General features: G+C 40.7%; 1 protein-coding gene across 1 annotated transcript; it reads right to left on the reverse strand.

The window, feature by feature from the left end:
• Positions 1-253: 253 nt before the first annotated feature.
• LOC110377766 (ubiquitin-protein ligase E3C) lies at positions 254-15,138 on the reverse strand. Its single transcript, XM_064043613.1, has 21 exons — positions 14,939-15,138; positions 14,710-14,837; positions 14,044-14,247; positions 13,285-13,404; positions 12,285-12,411; positions 11,803-11,956; positions 11,174-11,397; positions 10,591-10,972; positions 10,009-10,277; positions 9,390-9,616; positions 6,814-7,012; positions 4,898-5,012; positions 4,698-4,816; positions 4,326-4,437; positions 4,114-4,246; positions 3,497-3,709; positions 2,882-2,976; positions 2,547-2,707; positions 2,039-2,169; positions 1,401-1,569; positions 254-888 (listed from the first exon to the last, which is right to left on the reverse strand). Exons 2-20 carry the CDS (start codon positions 14,833-14,835, stop codon positions 1,402-1,404), a joined length of 3,279 nt encoding a protein of 1,092 aa, XP_063899683.1. The 5' UTR covers positions 14,836-14,837; positions 14,939-15,138; the 3' UTR covers positions 254-888; position 1,401.
• Between the last annotated feature and the right edge of the window lie 918 nt (positions 15,139-16,056).

Below are 16,056 nucleotides of genomic sequence, written 5' to 3' on the forward strand. Positions count from 1 at the left end.
TGTAGCGCTGATGTTAGGGGTGCGGGAGTGCGCGGTGACGTGCTCGCGCCCGGTGGTCGCCGCCGCGTCATGCACTCGCTGTGACGAACGTTATCAACTACTATCTGAGCGTAGTGCTAGGCATGACACTGACACATCTGTACCGTACGTCTATTCTAGTACGATAACCATCCGCCTCTCACTTTCGTTTGTCTACACAGTAGATACGAATCGGGTTGTATGACAATAAGGTCCGCGATTAAAAAAACGATACTACAAGATTCAGATAACTTTATTCAATAGGTACTAAAATATAAAGTCCCAAATTTGACACGACTGAATAGTTTGTACAAGACCGGGCACACATCACAATGACCGATGGAAGCACGACACTCCATCGCATGTATTTGGACATTTACAAAATTCAATAAAATAAAAATATTATTACTCTTTTACACAATCCCAGGTACCTAATCTAGAACAGCTAGTGTATAAATTCGACACAATTTTTATTATTTACATGTAACAACATTGCACTAACATTTTTATCTATTGAACCTCAACACACCCTATGCTCCATAAATTAGAAATATAATACCAATTTAGAAGAAGTGAGTAATTGTTATAAATAAATAATTTAATTTAATGTGAATAAAAGATGAGTACATTAGAAATACACAAGATATGTTTCTTAAACAGAGAACACGAGAAAATAACTAACGGTAACGTTTATTTACAGAAACACAACCACATCGCAATAGTTCTCAAATATATTCGGATATTCTATTATCACAAGAAATGCGATTTGTTAGTGGTTAGTGAACTACTACAGTGGGAAAATAAAACTAACAATAAACCTCCAAATATTTAGTAGACAACTATCTAAATACGTGGTATTTGTGATTGTACCTGGAAACAAAACTGAAATTAGTTTCACGCTCAGTATTCTACTAGAATTTTAAAAGAATTAAGTGGGTCATAGTCCTCACAAAAAAGGATATGGAGATACTCACTGAACATAACAGATTATTGCGTAGGGAAATAATACACCAGTCTTGACTCACGTTAATAGAAGAATGAGAGAACAAAACATTATAAAATTTATTTATTTATTTTATTTATTTAAAATACTTCTTGCACAGATAGTACAATGGCGGATTTAACGCCTTAGGCGTTCTCTACCAGTCTACCTTTTAATTAATCTGTATTCAATTTTTATATTATGCTGTTACAAGCTTAAGAAGATTACGCGACTTTTTTGACAAATAAATAAAGTAAGTTTTACAATATTTGTAGAATTTCTCAACAAATCCCTTTTTTCACTATCATGATATAATTTTTGATCTATTCTACTATTTTCGATTTTTACACAATGTCTCACACTATACCTCTATAACTATGAAAATATATGTGGTACTCACTCTAGCTAAGTTCGAAGCCGGCGCCGGCCTGTATGGCGTACAACAACTTCTCGGTGAGCTGCTCCTCCGTGTGGAACTCCGGCAGCTTCAGCAGGTTCATGCAGGTAGACGATGATGGAAGACGGTCTGACGCACCCGCTGATTGGATGCAGAAGGGAGGTTGCAGGTCCTGGGGTACAAAAAAAAACAAGTTACACTTATATGTAGCTCCGATGGCCATTAGTAACTTCATGGTGTTCAAAATGAACTAAGAAAATACGATAACTTTTGTAAAATAACTTTGTCGTTCGGCAAACAGCCTTTTCAGTGCGTATGAGCAAGAGTGCTTTTATACAGTTTGACTGTTACAGTCAGCGAACTTTTAAGCGTACTAAAGGAGACTACTTTAGTAGGCTATTAAAGAACAGAAATGGTATTTTTCGAGACCATTACTCGACCTTTACTAGCCTTGTGTTGGGTCATAATTTATAGAGATCAATTCACAAAATTTTAACACAAGATAATTTAAGACGACAACATTTGACAGGCCATTGCTAGGACATAAGCCTTACGCCTTACCTGCTATAAAAAAAAGAAAAAATACAAAAAAATAATTGAGAATCTCTGTTTTTCTGAAGTCGGTTAACTATCTAAATTACCTTAAAGCCAAGCAGTGGTGGTCTGGAACAGCTGGTGACGAACTTGAGCAGCTGCCGGCGCTGATCGTCCGTGAACGTCGCCAGCACGCGCCAGAAGCATTGTACTGTTGGATGCTGCGCTGAGAAACCCCCTGTGTCGTGGAATAGTTAAATAATGTTAGAAAATATGTATAGGACGTTGAAGGTGTTTCTAGGCGTTTTGCAATATGGTAAATTGGTCTCCAGTTCTACTTATAGTGAGCAGATATGTATTTCGAAAGCTACTCAGAAAATGTAACATGCATGTCAGCTTTTCAGGGCTTCAGAACCAAATATTGTAACATCTTTTTTAACCGAGCATATAAGGAAAGAAAATAAAAAATTGGTTGACAACAAGTTACACACTACACCAACCTCAAAACAAAAATATAGTCTATGTCACCCAGCCATAGTGTAAGTTCCCAAAATTTAACGGACCGTAGTTTTCGTCCTTATAATATTAGTAGAAATATTATTTGTAGATACTAACCTGCATACTGCGTATATCTCTTGAGATCCTCGATGTCTATGGGCACTTCGGCGCCAGAGATGAGCAGCTGCAGCTCTCTGCACGAGAACATGCGCAGCCACTCCGCGGATACCACGGATACTAGGCCGCGCTTGAACGCGTTGCACTGGGATCTTATTTGTCTACAGAAAAGAAAGAAATAATTTAAAAAAGCAGACAAGAAAGTAATAAAAAAATACAAACACTCGTATTAAGGACTTCATCTTGTTTGGAAGTTGGTTAAATATGAAGGGAGGAAAAACAGTATTAGAAACACTTAATATAATCTGTATTGAAGGGAATGGAAGTTAACTTACTTATTTAACTTATAATCGGCGACTAGATGAATATATTCTATCCTATTTTCAGCTGTCACGGGAATGTTTGCACCACCAGGTTTTAATTCTTCTATCTGCAATACAAAAATCGTATGGAATTGTATGTTTATTTGCCAAACATACACTTTATTTAGGAATGATTTGCAACTAGAAAATATGTAATGTATAACATAAATATTTTTGTTTAAAGTAATGTAGACTGTTCTTTATCGGAAGAGGCATTCTTCTCCATAAGCCCCACTCATTAGAACTGTACTACATATTTGACATTTCAATAGAGCTTTTAAGACTTTTCAGCATAAAATAGCTTTTTTTTGTGAAGTGATTGAAGAAGAAGTGGATTAAATATACATAGTTTAAATATTTTTTGTTGTATGTAAGTGAGCCAAAATCAAAACCGAGAGGATTCTTAACGTATTCCATATTCCAGATACGGCCTAGACTAGAGAGACCAGCACGGAAACGGTGGTGGGGGGACACCTTCTTCGCAGACTGGCCGCAGCATGCTTTAGGTAGAGAAAAATGGAAGACTGAGCCTTTGCCCAGGACTATATAGGCCAAAGAAAGAAGTTATTAATAAGAACATGAGCCTACCCTCTGCTCCCCCAGCTCATCCGTCAACACAGTGAAGTCCAGCCCCAGCTCGGGCACGTCGCGGCGAGCATGCGCGCGCAGCAGCAGCAAGCCGCGGTGCAGCGCGGGGTCCAGCGACGCCAGCGCGTGCACGTCCGCCTCGCCGCAGCCGCACAGCTTGCCCAGGAAGAACTCTGCTAGGGGAAGCTCTACTAGCAGGTTCTCGTACATCGCCTGGGGACAAACTTGTTAATTAAAGAAGCTGAAGTACGTAATGCAGCTGCTAGAGCCTTACATAATAGTGTATTTGTAATAATCCATATCTATTCTCTAATGTATTTCTTTAGTACTCCCCTAGGTAATACCCCTATGTATTCCATCATATATCCTTGTGGACTACCCCTGTGTACTCAATTATGTACATCCTAATATCCGCCCGTATGTACTCATGTACCTTTATGTACTGCCCTTATGAACTTCCTTTTTTACTCTATTATGTACTACACCTATGCAGCGCAGCAGCATTCACCTATGTGAATTTTCAACCATCGAATGATTGTGACCACAACCTTTTTTGAGGGCGAATCCGCCCCTATCTATACTAAAAACATAATAGATAGACAATATAGATACGTTACCTTGCCCAACATCCTGCCTACAAAGTAGTAATGCATGGGGAAGTCGTCGTACAACAAATGTACGGCGGGATTCGGGTACAACATGTTGTCTATGGTCAGCCGGAATAAGCCTCTGTTTGGGTCAAACGCTGATCTGAAAGCGAAAAATGCAATTTAGCTTTTTTAACCTAATAAATTTAAAGAAATAAGTCTTATATAGACAAATATCTTACTTAAGTAGTTCAGAAAGAAACTCTCTGAATAGTCCTCCGCCGTCGACACCCGCTTCCTCTGCGCCCGCTTGATTTATTAGTTGTACTCTAAGTTTCAGTTTTAAATCAGGTTCTGTAAGGAAAACATATTGTCAGATCAGAAGACGAAGAAGTAAGTACTTTCAATTATACTTTAAATATTGCCTGATAAAGTACATTTTCATATGAAAGTACAGTTCAAATAATAATGGTTCTCGGATCAAAAACTCGGATTTGATGAACTGGAATATTGCTACGAATTCGACCAAAAAATTCCGGACGTTTGGGTACCCTGAGTCTTACATTAGATATCCTGATTAGATAAAATTAGATGTGGTATGTGATTTTTCTTACCGTTATCTGGACTAAGTTTGTCAAATGCATCCTCATATAAATGCGTCCGTCGAACACTAATGTTTATTGAAGGCCCCTCGTTGAAGTTTGACATTTCGTACCAATGGTCATGTTTTTCTCTGAAATAAACACAAAGTAAAAAGGTATTCCTCTAGATAGGGTTTTAATATGTTATTTTCGAAAATTGAATACAATCATACCTGGCTAAAAGTCCTTGGAATATAAGTACACGCGTTGAAAAAGGCACGACGAATGGAATTTCTCTAAGTATAGTGACTGTTCTAAGTTCCTTGATTGTTAGTGGTGGTCCCTCATCTAGGAAAAAAACATATATTATAAAAGTGACAGTCAAGTTTTCTTTAATACTTAGTTGTGTATTATTTATGTACTCATTGTTTCATTTCATGTTCATGTTTTTATATTTTCATGATTTCCTGGTCAACCAAGATTTTTCCCGTTCTTTGGAAAACGGAAAAAAACTTAAAACTGCAGCCGCCCGTCGCGTGTTGTGGCGGGCCCGCTCGCCCGCCACCAGCAGCGCGGAGGAGCGATGTGCATACATGTACCCACCATGTGAGAGCGCCAGCGCGGCAGTAAGGTTGGGCGGTCGGCGCAGGTGTCGCGTGTTGTGGCGGGCCCGCTCGCCCGCCACCAGCAGCGCGGAGGAGCGATGTGCATACATGTACCCACCATGTGAGAGCGCCAGCGCGGCAGTAAGGTTGGGCGGTCGGCGCAGGTGTCGCGTGTTGTGGCGGGCCCGCTCGCCCGCCACCAGCAGCGCGGAGGAGCGATGTGCATACATGTACCCACCATGTGAGAGCGCCAGCGCGGCAGTAAGGTTGGGCGGTCGGCGCAGGTGTCGCGTGTTGTGGCGGGCCCGCTCGCCCGCCACCAGCAGCGCGGAGGAGCGATGTGCATACATGTACCCACCATGTGAGCGCCAGCGCGGCAGTAGGTTGGGCGGTCGGCGCAGGTGTCGCGTGTTGTGGCGGGCCCGCTCGCCCGCCACCAGCAGCGCGGAGGAGCGATGTGCATACATGTACCCACCATGTGAGCGCCAGCGCGGCAGTAAGGTTGGGCGGTCGGCGCAGGTGTCGCGTGTTGTGGCGGGCCGCTCGCCCGCCACCAGCAGCGCGGAGGAGCGATGTGCATACATGTACCCACCATGTGAGAGCGCCAGCGCGGCAGTAAGGTTGGGCGGTCGGCGCAGGTGTCGCGTGTTGTGGCGGGCCCGCTCGCCCGCCACCAGCAGCGCGGAGGAGCGATGTGCATACATGTACCCACCATGTGAGCGCCAGCGCGGCAGTAAGGTTGGGCGGTCGGCGCAGGTGTCGCGTGTTGTGGCGGGCCCGCTCGCCCGCCACCAGCAGCGCGGAGGAGCGATGTGCATACATGTACCCACCATGTGAGAGCGCCAGCGCGGCAGTAAGGTTGGGCGGTCGGCGCAGGTGTCGCGTGTTGTGGCGGGCCCGCTCGCCCGCCACCAGCAGCGCGGAGGAGCGATGTGCATACATGTACCCACCATGTGAGAGCGCCAGCGCGGCAGTAAGGTTGGGCGGTCGGCGCAGGTGTCGCGTGTTGTGGCGGGCCCGCTCGCCCGCCACCAGCAGCGCGGAGGAGCGATGTGCATACATGTACCCACCATGTGAGCGCCAGCGCGGCAGTAAGGTTGGGCGGTCGGCGCAGGTGTCGCGTGTTGTGGCGGGCCCGCTCGCCCGCCACCAGCAGCGCGGAGGAGCGATGTGCATACATGTACCCACCATGTGAGAGCGCCAGCGCGGCAGTAAGGTTGGGCGGTCGGCGCAGGTGTCGCGTGTTGTGGCGGGCCGCTCGCCCGCCACCAGCAGCGCGGAGGAGCGATGTGCATACATGTACCCACCATGTGAGAGCGCCAGCGCGGCAGTAAGGTTGGGCGGTCGGCGCAGGTGTCGCGTGTTGTGGCGGGCCCGCTCGCCCGCCACCAGCAGCGCGGAGGAGCGATGTGCATACATGTACCCACCATGTGAGCGCCAGCGCGGCAGTAAGGTTGGGCGGTCGGCGCAGGTGTCGCGTGTTGTGGCGGGCCGCTCGCCCGCCACCAGCAGCGCGGAGGAGCGATGTGCATACATGTACCCACCATGTGAGAGCGCCAGCGCGGCAGTAAGGTTGGGCGGTCGGCGCAGGTGTCGCGTGTTGTGGCGGGCCCGCTCGCCCGCCACCAGCAGCACGGCGGCGCCGCCCTCGGGCACGGCGCCCGCCGCCGGCCACGCGCCCGCGCCCACGAACTGCAGCCGCCCGTCGCGAGCGTATAGCGCGCGGAGGAGCGATGTGCATACCTGGACAACAATTTATTACATTAACCGCTGGCATGCCGCTAATTAGAGAACATAAATATTCTTTTTTTGTATCTCGCGTGGATCCGCTCTCCGTTCAAGGGGTTACGGTTGCGTCTACTCGGTGCATATAGCTGGAGCAAGTTAACATGCGCAAGTGACCCGCGCGCCCGCAACCGAGCACGCGGGATCTTGTTTTGGTTCATGCGCGAGTCGCTCGATCCGTACGTATTTAAAATGCATGTAACCCGCGCATGTGCCTCAACAGGCGCAAGCTACTTGCACCGTGTAGACGCACCCTAAAATTGGGATCTGAGTGGCCATCAAGGTGGTCAATCATATATTCACTGACCGGGTATACGTCAGTGAATACACATTTACGTTGCCCAACCTTAACATTTACGTTGCTTCTGTAAAGAATATGTAAGTAACTCTGAAAAGTTGTAAAAAGTTCTAAGAGATTACTATAAGCGACTTATGAAGGGGTTTACATGAGTAAATAATAAGTTAATTAGGTAAGCCAAACTTACAAGTGTAAAGCCGACCTATAGCTTGTGTAAGCTGAAATGATTCCCCCACTGCAGTATTAATTGTTTAATATTTAAAAAATATAAGTGTAAGCTTTGTTTACTGTATGTTGTGTATACAGCCTAGTATTAACTTTATTATTCATGTGTACGTCGCCTAAAAGTATGACACTGCGTATAACAGGACAGCACACTCAAGGGAGAGCGAGAGAGAAGGCGGTTACAAAACGTCAAGTTGTGAGGGAATTGTTAGCCTGCTCATTACAAATATAATAGTATTCTTATAAAGACTAGATTTAAAGTAAATAATAAAGAAAATAGAAGAAGTAAACTTAATCCCACCCAAAACAATAATGTGAAAGACTGCCAAGTTCGATAATATGGGAATGCTTCGCCTATAAAAGAAGTGAGATCTGAATAAGTACCAAGTTCCATAGTTACATACCTCAGTTCAAAATAGTTACTTTTTAATGATGCTACTTGGCAAGTTTTCACACACCTTGTTATAAACCTACTAAACGCAATGAATCAAGTATTTAATTTTCTATTAAAACTTGCCAAGTAACATCATTAAAAAGTAACTATTTTTAACTGAGGTATGTAACTATGGAACTTGGTACTTATTCAGATCTCACTTCTTTTATAGGCGAAGCATTCCCATATTATCGAACTTGGCAGTCTTTCACATTATTGTTTTGGGTGGGATTTCATTTATTTTTGTAAGGTTGATTATTTTATTTTTTTCTTATGATTAAGTTAGTTAAGGAAATGTCTCATTTATACTATCTTTCTGATTTATGCTTCTTACAAAGAAATGAACTAGATTAACTAAATGGACTAGATTTACCAACTGACTGACATGACATGTTATCATATATTATGTTCGTGGATCAAAGTTACACATTCGTTATTTTCGAAACTGACGCACATTTGGTCGTTTTCAGATCAGATTTTTACTTTACTTTGACTTAATACAAACCTTTGTAACGAATTTCAGATCGGCACGACCATTCGAAGATATATTATATAAATATAGATAAATTTATTTCGTTTTAGTTCCTTAGGGGTATAAATTTACACCGGGTATAAAACACCTTCATTTTTTTGAAACCGACTCACACTTGGCCATTTTCAGATTTTTCCCTTTACCTTGACATAAAGACCTACCTCCATGCCAAATTTCAAGTCAATACGACCATTGGAAGTGGTCTAGGTTTTTGATGAGTGAGTCAGTCAGTCAGTGAGTGTATAGTAAAAATAGCGATTTTCTGACGTCAATATCTCAAGACCTACAATAGGTATATTAATGAAATTTTGTATTTTAGATAAGTGAGGGGGTCTCAACAGATACTAGAAATTTGGTATGCGTAAATAAAATAGATTTTGAGTTATAGGGGGGTCGAATTCGGCCCGAAATGGTTCGTGTAATATAACCCACGGCCGGTGTGTCGCTTTTTTTGCTCGAACTTGGCGGACACACTGCCGTGTGTCTAGATTGAAGTGATACAGTGTGATCTACTAATATACTGGATGTAAAAACCTTAATTGTCGATTTATAATATGTTGGACGATACAGGAGAAAAAACACAATTTTGATTTATCTAAAATAGATATACACTTATATAAACATATTATATAAGTACAAGCTTAACACCAAATGCAGTAATAGGACGTGTCGTTTCATCTTAGACAAACGATAACAATGAATGCTGAATCATTTGATTGATAAAGAGTAAATGAACGAAAGGAACGAATTATAGTATAAGACAGGTTCATTTTCAAGCTATGATCTCAAACAAAAAAATATCAAATGAGAGCAATTAAAAACAACTTTTACTATAAGCATCACCTACCTTAAACAAATGCGACCACGCCGGCGTCTGATTATTCCCAGATATCTGTATATGATCAGCATGTACCGCGTCTCTATAGTGGCCCGCGACCGCCGGCCTGGACTCCGGGTAGGCCAGCTCGACCAGGCCTAGGCATACCGTACGCAGAGTACGGCATAGTGAGCCTAGTTCACCGAACTCGAACGCGTGGACTCGACCGGCGGGAGTTATCGGTTGTGGCAAGCCTACTGTGGAAAGACAATGTTAGTCAGTGCATGGTAACGTGAAGATTTGAACAGTTGGTTTGATTAAAAAAAAAAAAAACGATAAATAATATTTTGCAAATAGGTTGAAAACAATACTTTTACAAGTTCGTTTTTCATTAAAAGCGAGATGATGCCGGTTATATGTAGGAACCCTAAAATAAACTGTCTGCGTATAATTTCACCTCAAAAGAAGAACCTACATATTTCAACATAGTTGTAGGTACCTAATTGACAATTTATTTTTTAAACTAAGCACACACTTTACACTTTTTGGCTTTTTGGTACTAGAGTTTAAAATCTGTATAAAAAATACCAAAAAATACTTGGTTTTCAATTTTGACAATATAGTAAAAATATAACACAAAAATACTCACAACTAAGCTTCTTCTCATCATCAGGGTCTCTACAGAACTCCGTATCGTGAAGCGTTCCAATCAACAGTGAGAACAAGGCACAGAACACAGCTAGCGGGGCCAGTAGGCGGTGCACGTTGAGCGCATGCGCGTCGGCGCCCAGCCCGCGCGACAGAGCCGACAGCAGCGGCGTGGCCGGCCCGCCGAACGACGACAAGTGAGACATTGAGGACACCCACAGCCATAGGCCGCGGAGGAACATCGGCTTGAACGCTAACGTGTATAGTAATCTGTGGACACATACGGGGGCTTTCAATAACCTATAGGTATGTTGATTTGCTTACTTAATATATGTGGCTAAGGAAAAAATCTAGTAACTAAAACAACAACTATTGAAATCTGTAGTTAATAAATATGTCAAAATTAAAAATATAGCTAAGACTGACAAAATGTTTAATGATGATAAAATGTTTTTACAAAGGCTTTGGAATGGAAGGAACATTTAAATGGGTTTTGATACTCCTATTCGAATAGTCATTTAATAACTGCCCATCCTCAAAAAAGGTTTATTTTAGAGAAAAAACTAAAAAATTTTACACTAACCTATACTTATGCAACGCCATCCTATGACTCAGCAACAAATTATGGCATATTTCCGACACACAATCCAGAAAATCCTCACTCAAGTCAGCCTCCGTGATCTGCGAGCACGTGGTCATCACACAACGTTCCGGTTCATTCAGAAGCTCTATACATCTCGTCAGCAACATTTGTTCTCTAACAGACGTAGGATTGGGTTCGTTCTCACTGTCACTATCGTCATCTTTATCAGCCACAGTCTCCTGGCTATACAAGGAGTCTTCATACTCATAGGTAATTTGCTTATTACAAACATTTACAGTTAACTTAGCAATAATTTTAAAGTAGTCTAAAACAATAGGATTGTTCGGCAGTCTTGAGTTGTCCATGTTGCGTACAACGTTTACTGTAACAAAAAAAAAGAATTACGTTTGATAGCATTTTGATACAAATCGATTTTGCCGCGCGGTTTGGCCTACCTAATAAATTCCGCGAGACAAAACTCGATTTTGGGCGGCATTACTTGAGTTTATTAAAGAGCTTATATTGCTGATATTTAAACATAAAAAAAAGTTTTATTTCTAATGTACGTAATCAGAAAACTCACCGAAATCCGGAGGTTCCAACGCCAGCACAGAATGCAGTAACCAGGAATCATTACTAAGCACTCTACTGGTAAACTTGGCATCATCCCGCAGCGCCTGCACTAGCGAGAGGAAGGGGAACTTCTTGCTGGGATCGTGCGCCAGCGCCGGGATTATATACATCTCTACCGGCTCCGGGTATGGGTTGCAGAGGAAGGCTGATGCGAACGCTGTCATTATGCTGTCACTGGAAAAAAATACGATGCTCTTTTAAGGAAGTCCGTCAAAAAGAAGGCTGTATTTAATGTAATTAGAAATGTATAAAAAGCAATGTTTTTGTTTCTTTAGGTTTCACATCCTAACTGATTGAGGGTGATTACAAACTACCGACTATCGTATAAGTCCGCGCATCTACGGTCCTTTTGTCATGATGCATGATACAGGCTTATAAATATGAGCGCTATATTTTGTACATCCATACACGGGTTTTATACCGTCTTTGCTCGAAGCAATACGCGACCGTAGTTACGGGACGAGCTTATACGTGCAACTGCATATCAAATAACAGTCTGAAAATGCTCTTAGAGGAAATAATCATATTCTCTGATCTGAATGCTATAAAAAAAAATTACAAAAGAATAATGAAACTTACTCATAATGTGGTATATTGATGCGCGATATGAGAGTGAGTGGTCGTTGTATGAGATCTAAGAGAGCTCCACTGAGAGGTGTCGGCGGGTTGGGCGAAGGCCCATATAGCGGTGGCGTCTTGTCACACATTAGTTTACACAGATCTTGGAAATAACCTGCAAAATATGAATAAAAGTAAAGTTTCCTTGATGAAGGTAACCGAGCTAGGTGAGTGAGGAATTTTCTGTTTGCTAAGATCACCCAAACAAGGCAAAAATGCGTAATAACAAATTCATATGAGAAGCTGCGGATCTCATTTTAGATAGCTTAAAGCCCAGAGCAGTCAAAGAGAAGCACCATTTTTTTTAAGTCACTAGAAAATCTATTTGCCTTAGGCCTAAGTGTTTGTAAAGGCGAAAGAAGGCCGGAACACAATGAGAAATAACATGTTAGAATAGTATTGTTCTTTTAGATCATAAGTATAATTATTGATTTAACGTTTACCTCTTTTAACAAGATATAAGAATGTGCTGCCCACAATACTGAGGGCTTCGTCACAGTTGATGGAAGCCTCAGCAGTGTTCGTAGACGTGAACACTTCGAACATTCGGAGAGGTACTGCCAATGGTACCTGTAAATAAAATGAAAGCTTCGTATCTGATTTGATTTTTTTTAGGGTTCCGTAGCCAAAATGGCAAAAACGGAACCCTTATAGTTTCGTCATGTCCGTCTGTCCGTCTGTCCGTCTGTCACAGCCGATTTACTCGGAAACTATAAGTACTACAGTGATGAAATTTGATGGGAATATGTGTTGTATGAACCGCTACAAAAATATGACACTAAATAGTAAAAAAAAGAATTGGGGGTGGGGCCCCCCATACATGTAACTGAGGGATGAAATTTTTTTTTTCGATGTACATACCCGTGTGGGGTATCAATGGAAAGGTCTTTTAAAATGATATAAAGTTTTCTAAAAAACATTTTTCTTAAAGTGAACGGTTTTTGAGATATCAGCTCTCAAAGTCGTAAAAAGTATGTCCCCCCCCCTCTATTTTTATAACTACGGGGTATAAAATTCTAAAAAAAATAGAGGTGATGCATGCTAATTAACTCTTTCAACGATTTTTGGTTTGATCAAAGTATCTCTTATAGTTTTTGAGATAGGTTGATTTAACTGTAATTTACGGAACCCTTCGTGCACGAGTCCGACTCGCACTTGGCCGGTTTTTTTATGATAGAGCAATTTCACACCCGCGGATATTCCATACGGAAATGCTCAGTTCGTATGGATGGCTTACGCTAAAATTGCCTCTGCGCGGCGTAAAAACCTGTCCCACGTACATGGTCTAATGCCGGCGTCAAAACTCGAACCGGTAGTGTTCAATTGTTGAATTTGTCGCTCGGAAAACCCGAGCAGTCGTTCCGCTAGTTTGAAAGCGCTTTTAAGTAATACATTTAAGTGTCATATTCAAATCTAAACAATTGGGATTTTGGATGTGCTTACCTCACTATTATCTCGTAACAAACGGAGATGTAAGGCTAACACTCTTCGTATTTGAACACAGGCACCAAATATTTGATACACTTTCTTCCATTGTTTCAGAAGCAGTTGTGATATTGCAACCTGGAATTAAAATTTTTAATAAGTTTAGAATGCTGAACCGAAGTGCTACAAAGTATTCTCTTCTATACCAACTTCAGAAAATTACAGGAAAATATGTGAATTAAACAACCAAGTATTATAATTTAAATTTTTTATAGCCTTTACAAAGTAATACTTCTGGTCATTGTCTGTTGTTGTATAATATTTTTTGGTAGATAAAGCAAATGATAATATTGTTTGACTCTCAACTGATAACAGCCTACAACATTATTTACTCACTCAAACATTTGCAAATGTAACTGGAAGATGCTGGCACTTTTTATATATAGTGTACCTTCATGTAAAGTATATGTTGGGAGGTTTATTACATAACTTTAGTACAGCTTATTCACAGATTTTATAATTATTATTCAACAATTTTTAAACTGCTCAGCTTAGCTGAGAAAGGCCTAGATCATGATTATAATATGATTAAAAACAGTATGGACACACTTGCTTACAGCAATCTTTGCTTGAAATATGTTTATCCAATAGAAGCATTAAAAAAATTTTAAAAGAAAATATTTGATCAATTATAGATTCTTTTTTTTTATACAGCCTTATTATGGTAAGACCTATGATACTTTTGGTTTATTTTAACATTTTAAAAAATAATCATACCAGTCTAGAATAATCCTGTTGATCATCATAAAAGAACAGTATCTTAGCAACAAGAGCACACAGCATCTGCTGGTCATCTGGGTTGACTCTCGGGAATATGCTATCAAACTGGTCCCTCTCAGTCTGTTTACAATGCTTTCTGGTTAAATAACTCCTTACATAAGCTTGGATTTTAACTGTACTGTTCAAGCGTTTTCTGTGTTCCTGTAAAAATAAATTATAACATAAAAATTACTGCTATATTTGTTCCAAGAATCAGAAACAATGTGAGGAAAAGTTTCTGTGTTTAAGTATAACACTGTTGTATACTTTGAATTAGAAATATTACAATTTATGGTGAAACTAAACAAAATGAAAATTGCAGAGTCATGCTTATGATACTACAATGATTTGTACAATTTTATATGAATTTTATAAGTGTTCCTTGTAAAGAAGTCTGCAGTTTACTAAATGAGAGTTTTTATATACAAAAGCAGTATACAATGTACTGTATGTAATGATATATGTATGTATAGATGTTTCAGGAGTCACTGACTTTGGATGTCTTGTTTAGAAAATGTTACAGAGCTAAATTTTGAGTTTGTTTTCTTATATTGTTCACATTCTGCAGTATATTGTTCAAGTACAATTAAAGTGAAAGTCACAAGTACTGAAGCATAAGTTAACCTCTCTTTTCTGTCTTTGTTGTTGTGACTGCTGTATCAAAGTATCTCGGTCTGTCTTGCGCTGAGCGCTGGCGCCAGCCAAGTTCTGCTGGGGCTTGCGCCTGAAGTCTCCCTCGAACGAATACATAGCTAAAAGAGAACACACCACCTTTAATAGCCAAATATAAAAACATTTTGTAAACAACAATCAGCTGAACGTTTCCTGGTAACAAATTAAGAATCATGCTTACCTTATGTATGAACTCAATAATCTTGCTGTATTTTATATCTCATTAATAAAAAAGGTCATAATAGAATTCTATGTGTTTGATACGCTCGTCATGAAATAACACCAAATTGATGAATTACAAGTTTTTATTGGTTTTCTTCATACGCAATGAGTAAAGAGTATCATTTCAGCTTTGACAGCAAACAGTTTGAGTGTTGTCAGCCGATAGTGAATAAATAGCCATGAAATGCATCCATTCCTTTGCCTATTTGAAAGTATTTGTTTTAGAATTTGCATTTTAATTTTGGTAATTAGAAAAAAAAATATTTGATTAAAGTAAAAACAACGAAAGAAACGAGAAATAACTTGGAAATACACTTGATAAAGGGCAATATATTCTTTTGAAAACTGCTTATACAAATTATACTTCCCCGTATTTTGGGTTAACCGCAAGAAGTACTGGCATCCCTGATTTTTCACAGATTATAAAATATTTATTATTTTCAGATTTTGCATTAAAACAAATGATGATGACAAATATTTATTGCAATTAATTTATATCAACATTTTTCTAAAAGCTTTAATAATTCTACCGTAAGCATTGTATCTCTACAATATTTAAATTTTTAATCTATGACAGATTTAGGGTTCTATTTGAAGAAAACGAAAACTTTTATCGTGTGTCCCTGAAGTAGGGCTGCCATCCGTCCGGGTTTCCCCGGATTTGTCCTCGTTTGGAGGCCGTCCGGGCGGGGTTTCAAGAAGTGTCCGGGGAAAACCCGGACATTTTTCACAGGGCCATCTTAACCTATGGTGCCTGGGTATGCGAATAACCCGGGCGCCTAATAATGCAGAAGTCGAAGTGTCCCAAAACTCAAAAATTTTCGCGCTCGCTTCGCTCGCGGCTTCTTTTCTTAACACTGTTTTTTTTACGTTTAGCTACTTGAATATCTCAATATTCAAAAAATGTTGCGCAACTTCACTTCACAGTTATTTGTATTTTTCATTTTTTTTTGTCTAACCTATCAAGAAGGTAACTCCTAGTTTCCATATGAGCTTTCTTAATTATGACCTTCAAAATACATTAAGTCACAATCTTTCAATACTAGGTACTACATGAGCTAGAGACGGCCCTGACTT

This window comes from Helicoverpa armigera, chromosome 3 (genome assembly GCF_030705265.1).
Source record: "Helicoverpa armigera isolate CAAS_96S chromosome 3, ASM3070526v1, whole genome shotgun sequence".
Lineage (NCBI taxonomy): Eukaryota > Metazoa > Arthropoda > Insecta > Lepidoptera > Noctuidae > Helicoverpa > Helicoverpa armigera.

Excerpts from the sequence above, each read along its gene's own strand:
- LOC110377766 (XM_064043613.1), bottom strand. The coding sequence starts at position 14,835 with ATGTATTCGTTCGAGGGAGACTTCAGGCGCAAGCCCCAGCAGAACTTG. Across the intron at positions 14,248-14,709 it reads AACAAAGACAGAAAAGAGAG|GAACACAGAAAACGCTTGAA; the intron begins GTTAACTTATGC and ends TTATTTTTACAG. Across the intron at positions 7,013-9,389 it reads CGTGGTCGCATTTGTTTAAG|GTATGCACATCGCTCCTCCG; the intron begins GTAGGTGATGCT and ends ATTGTTGTCCAG.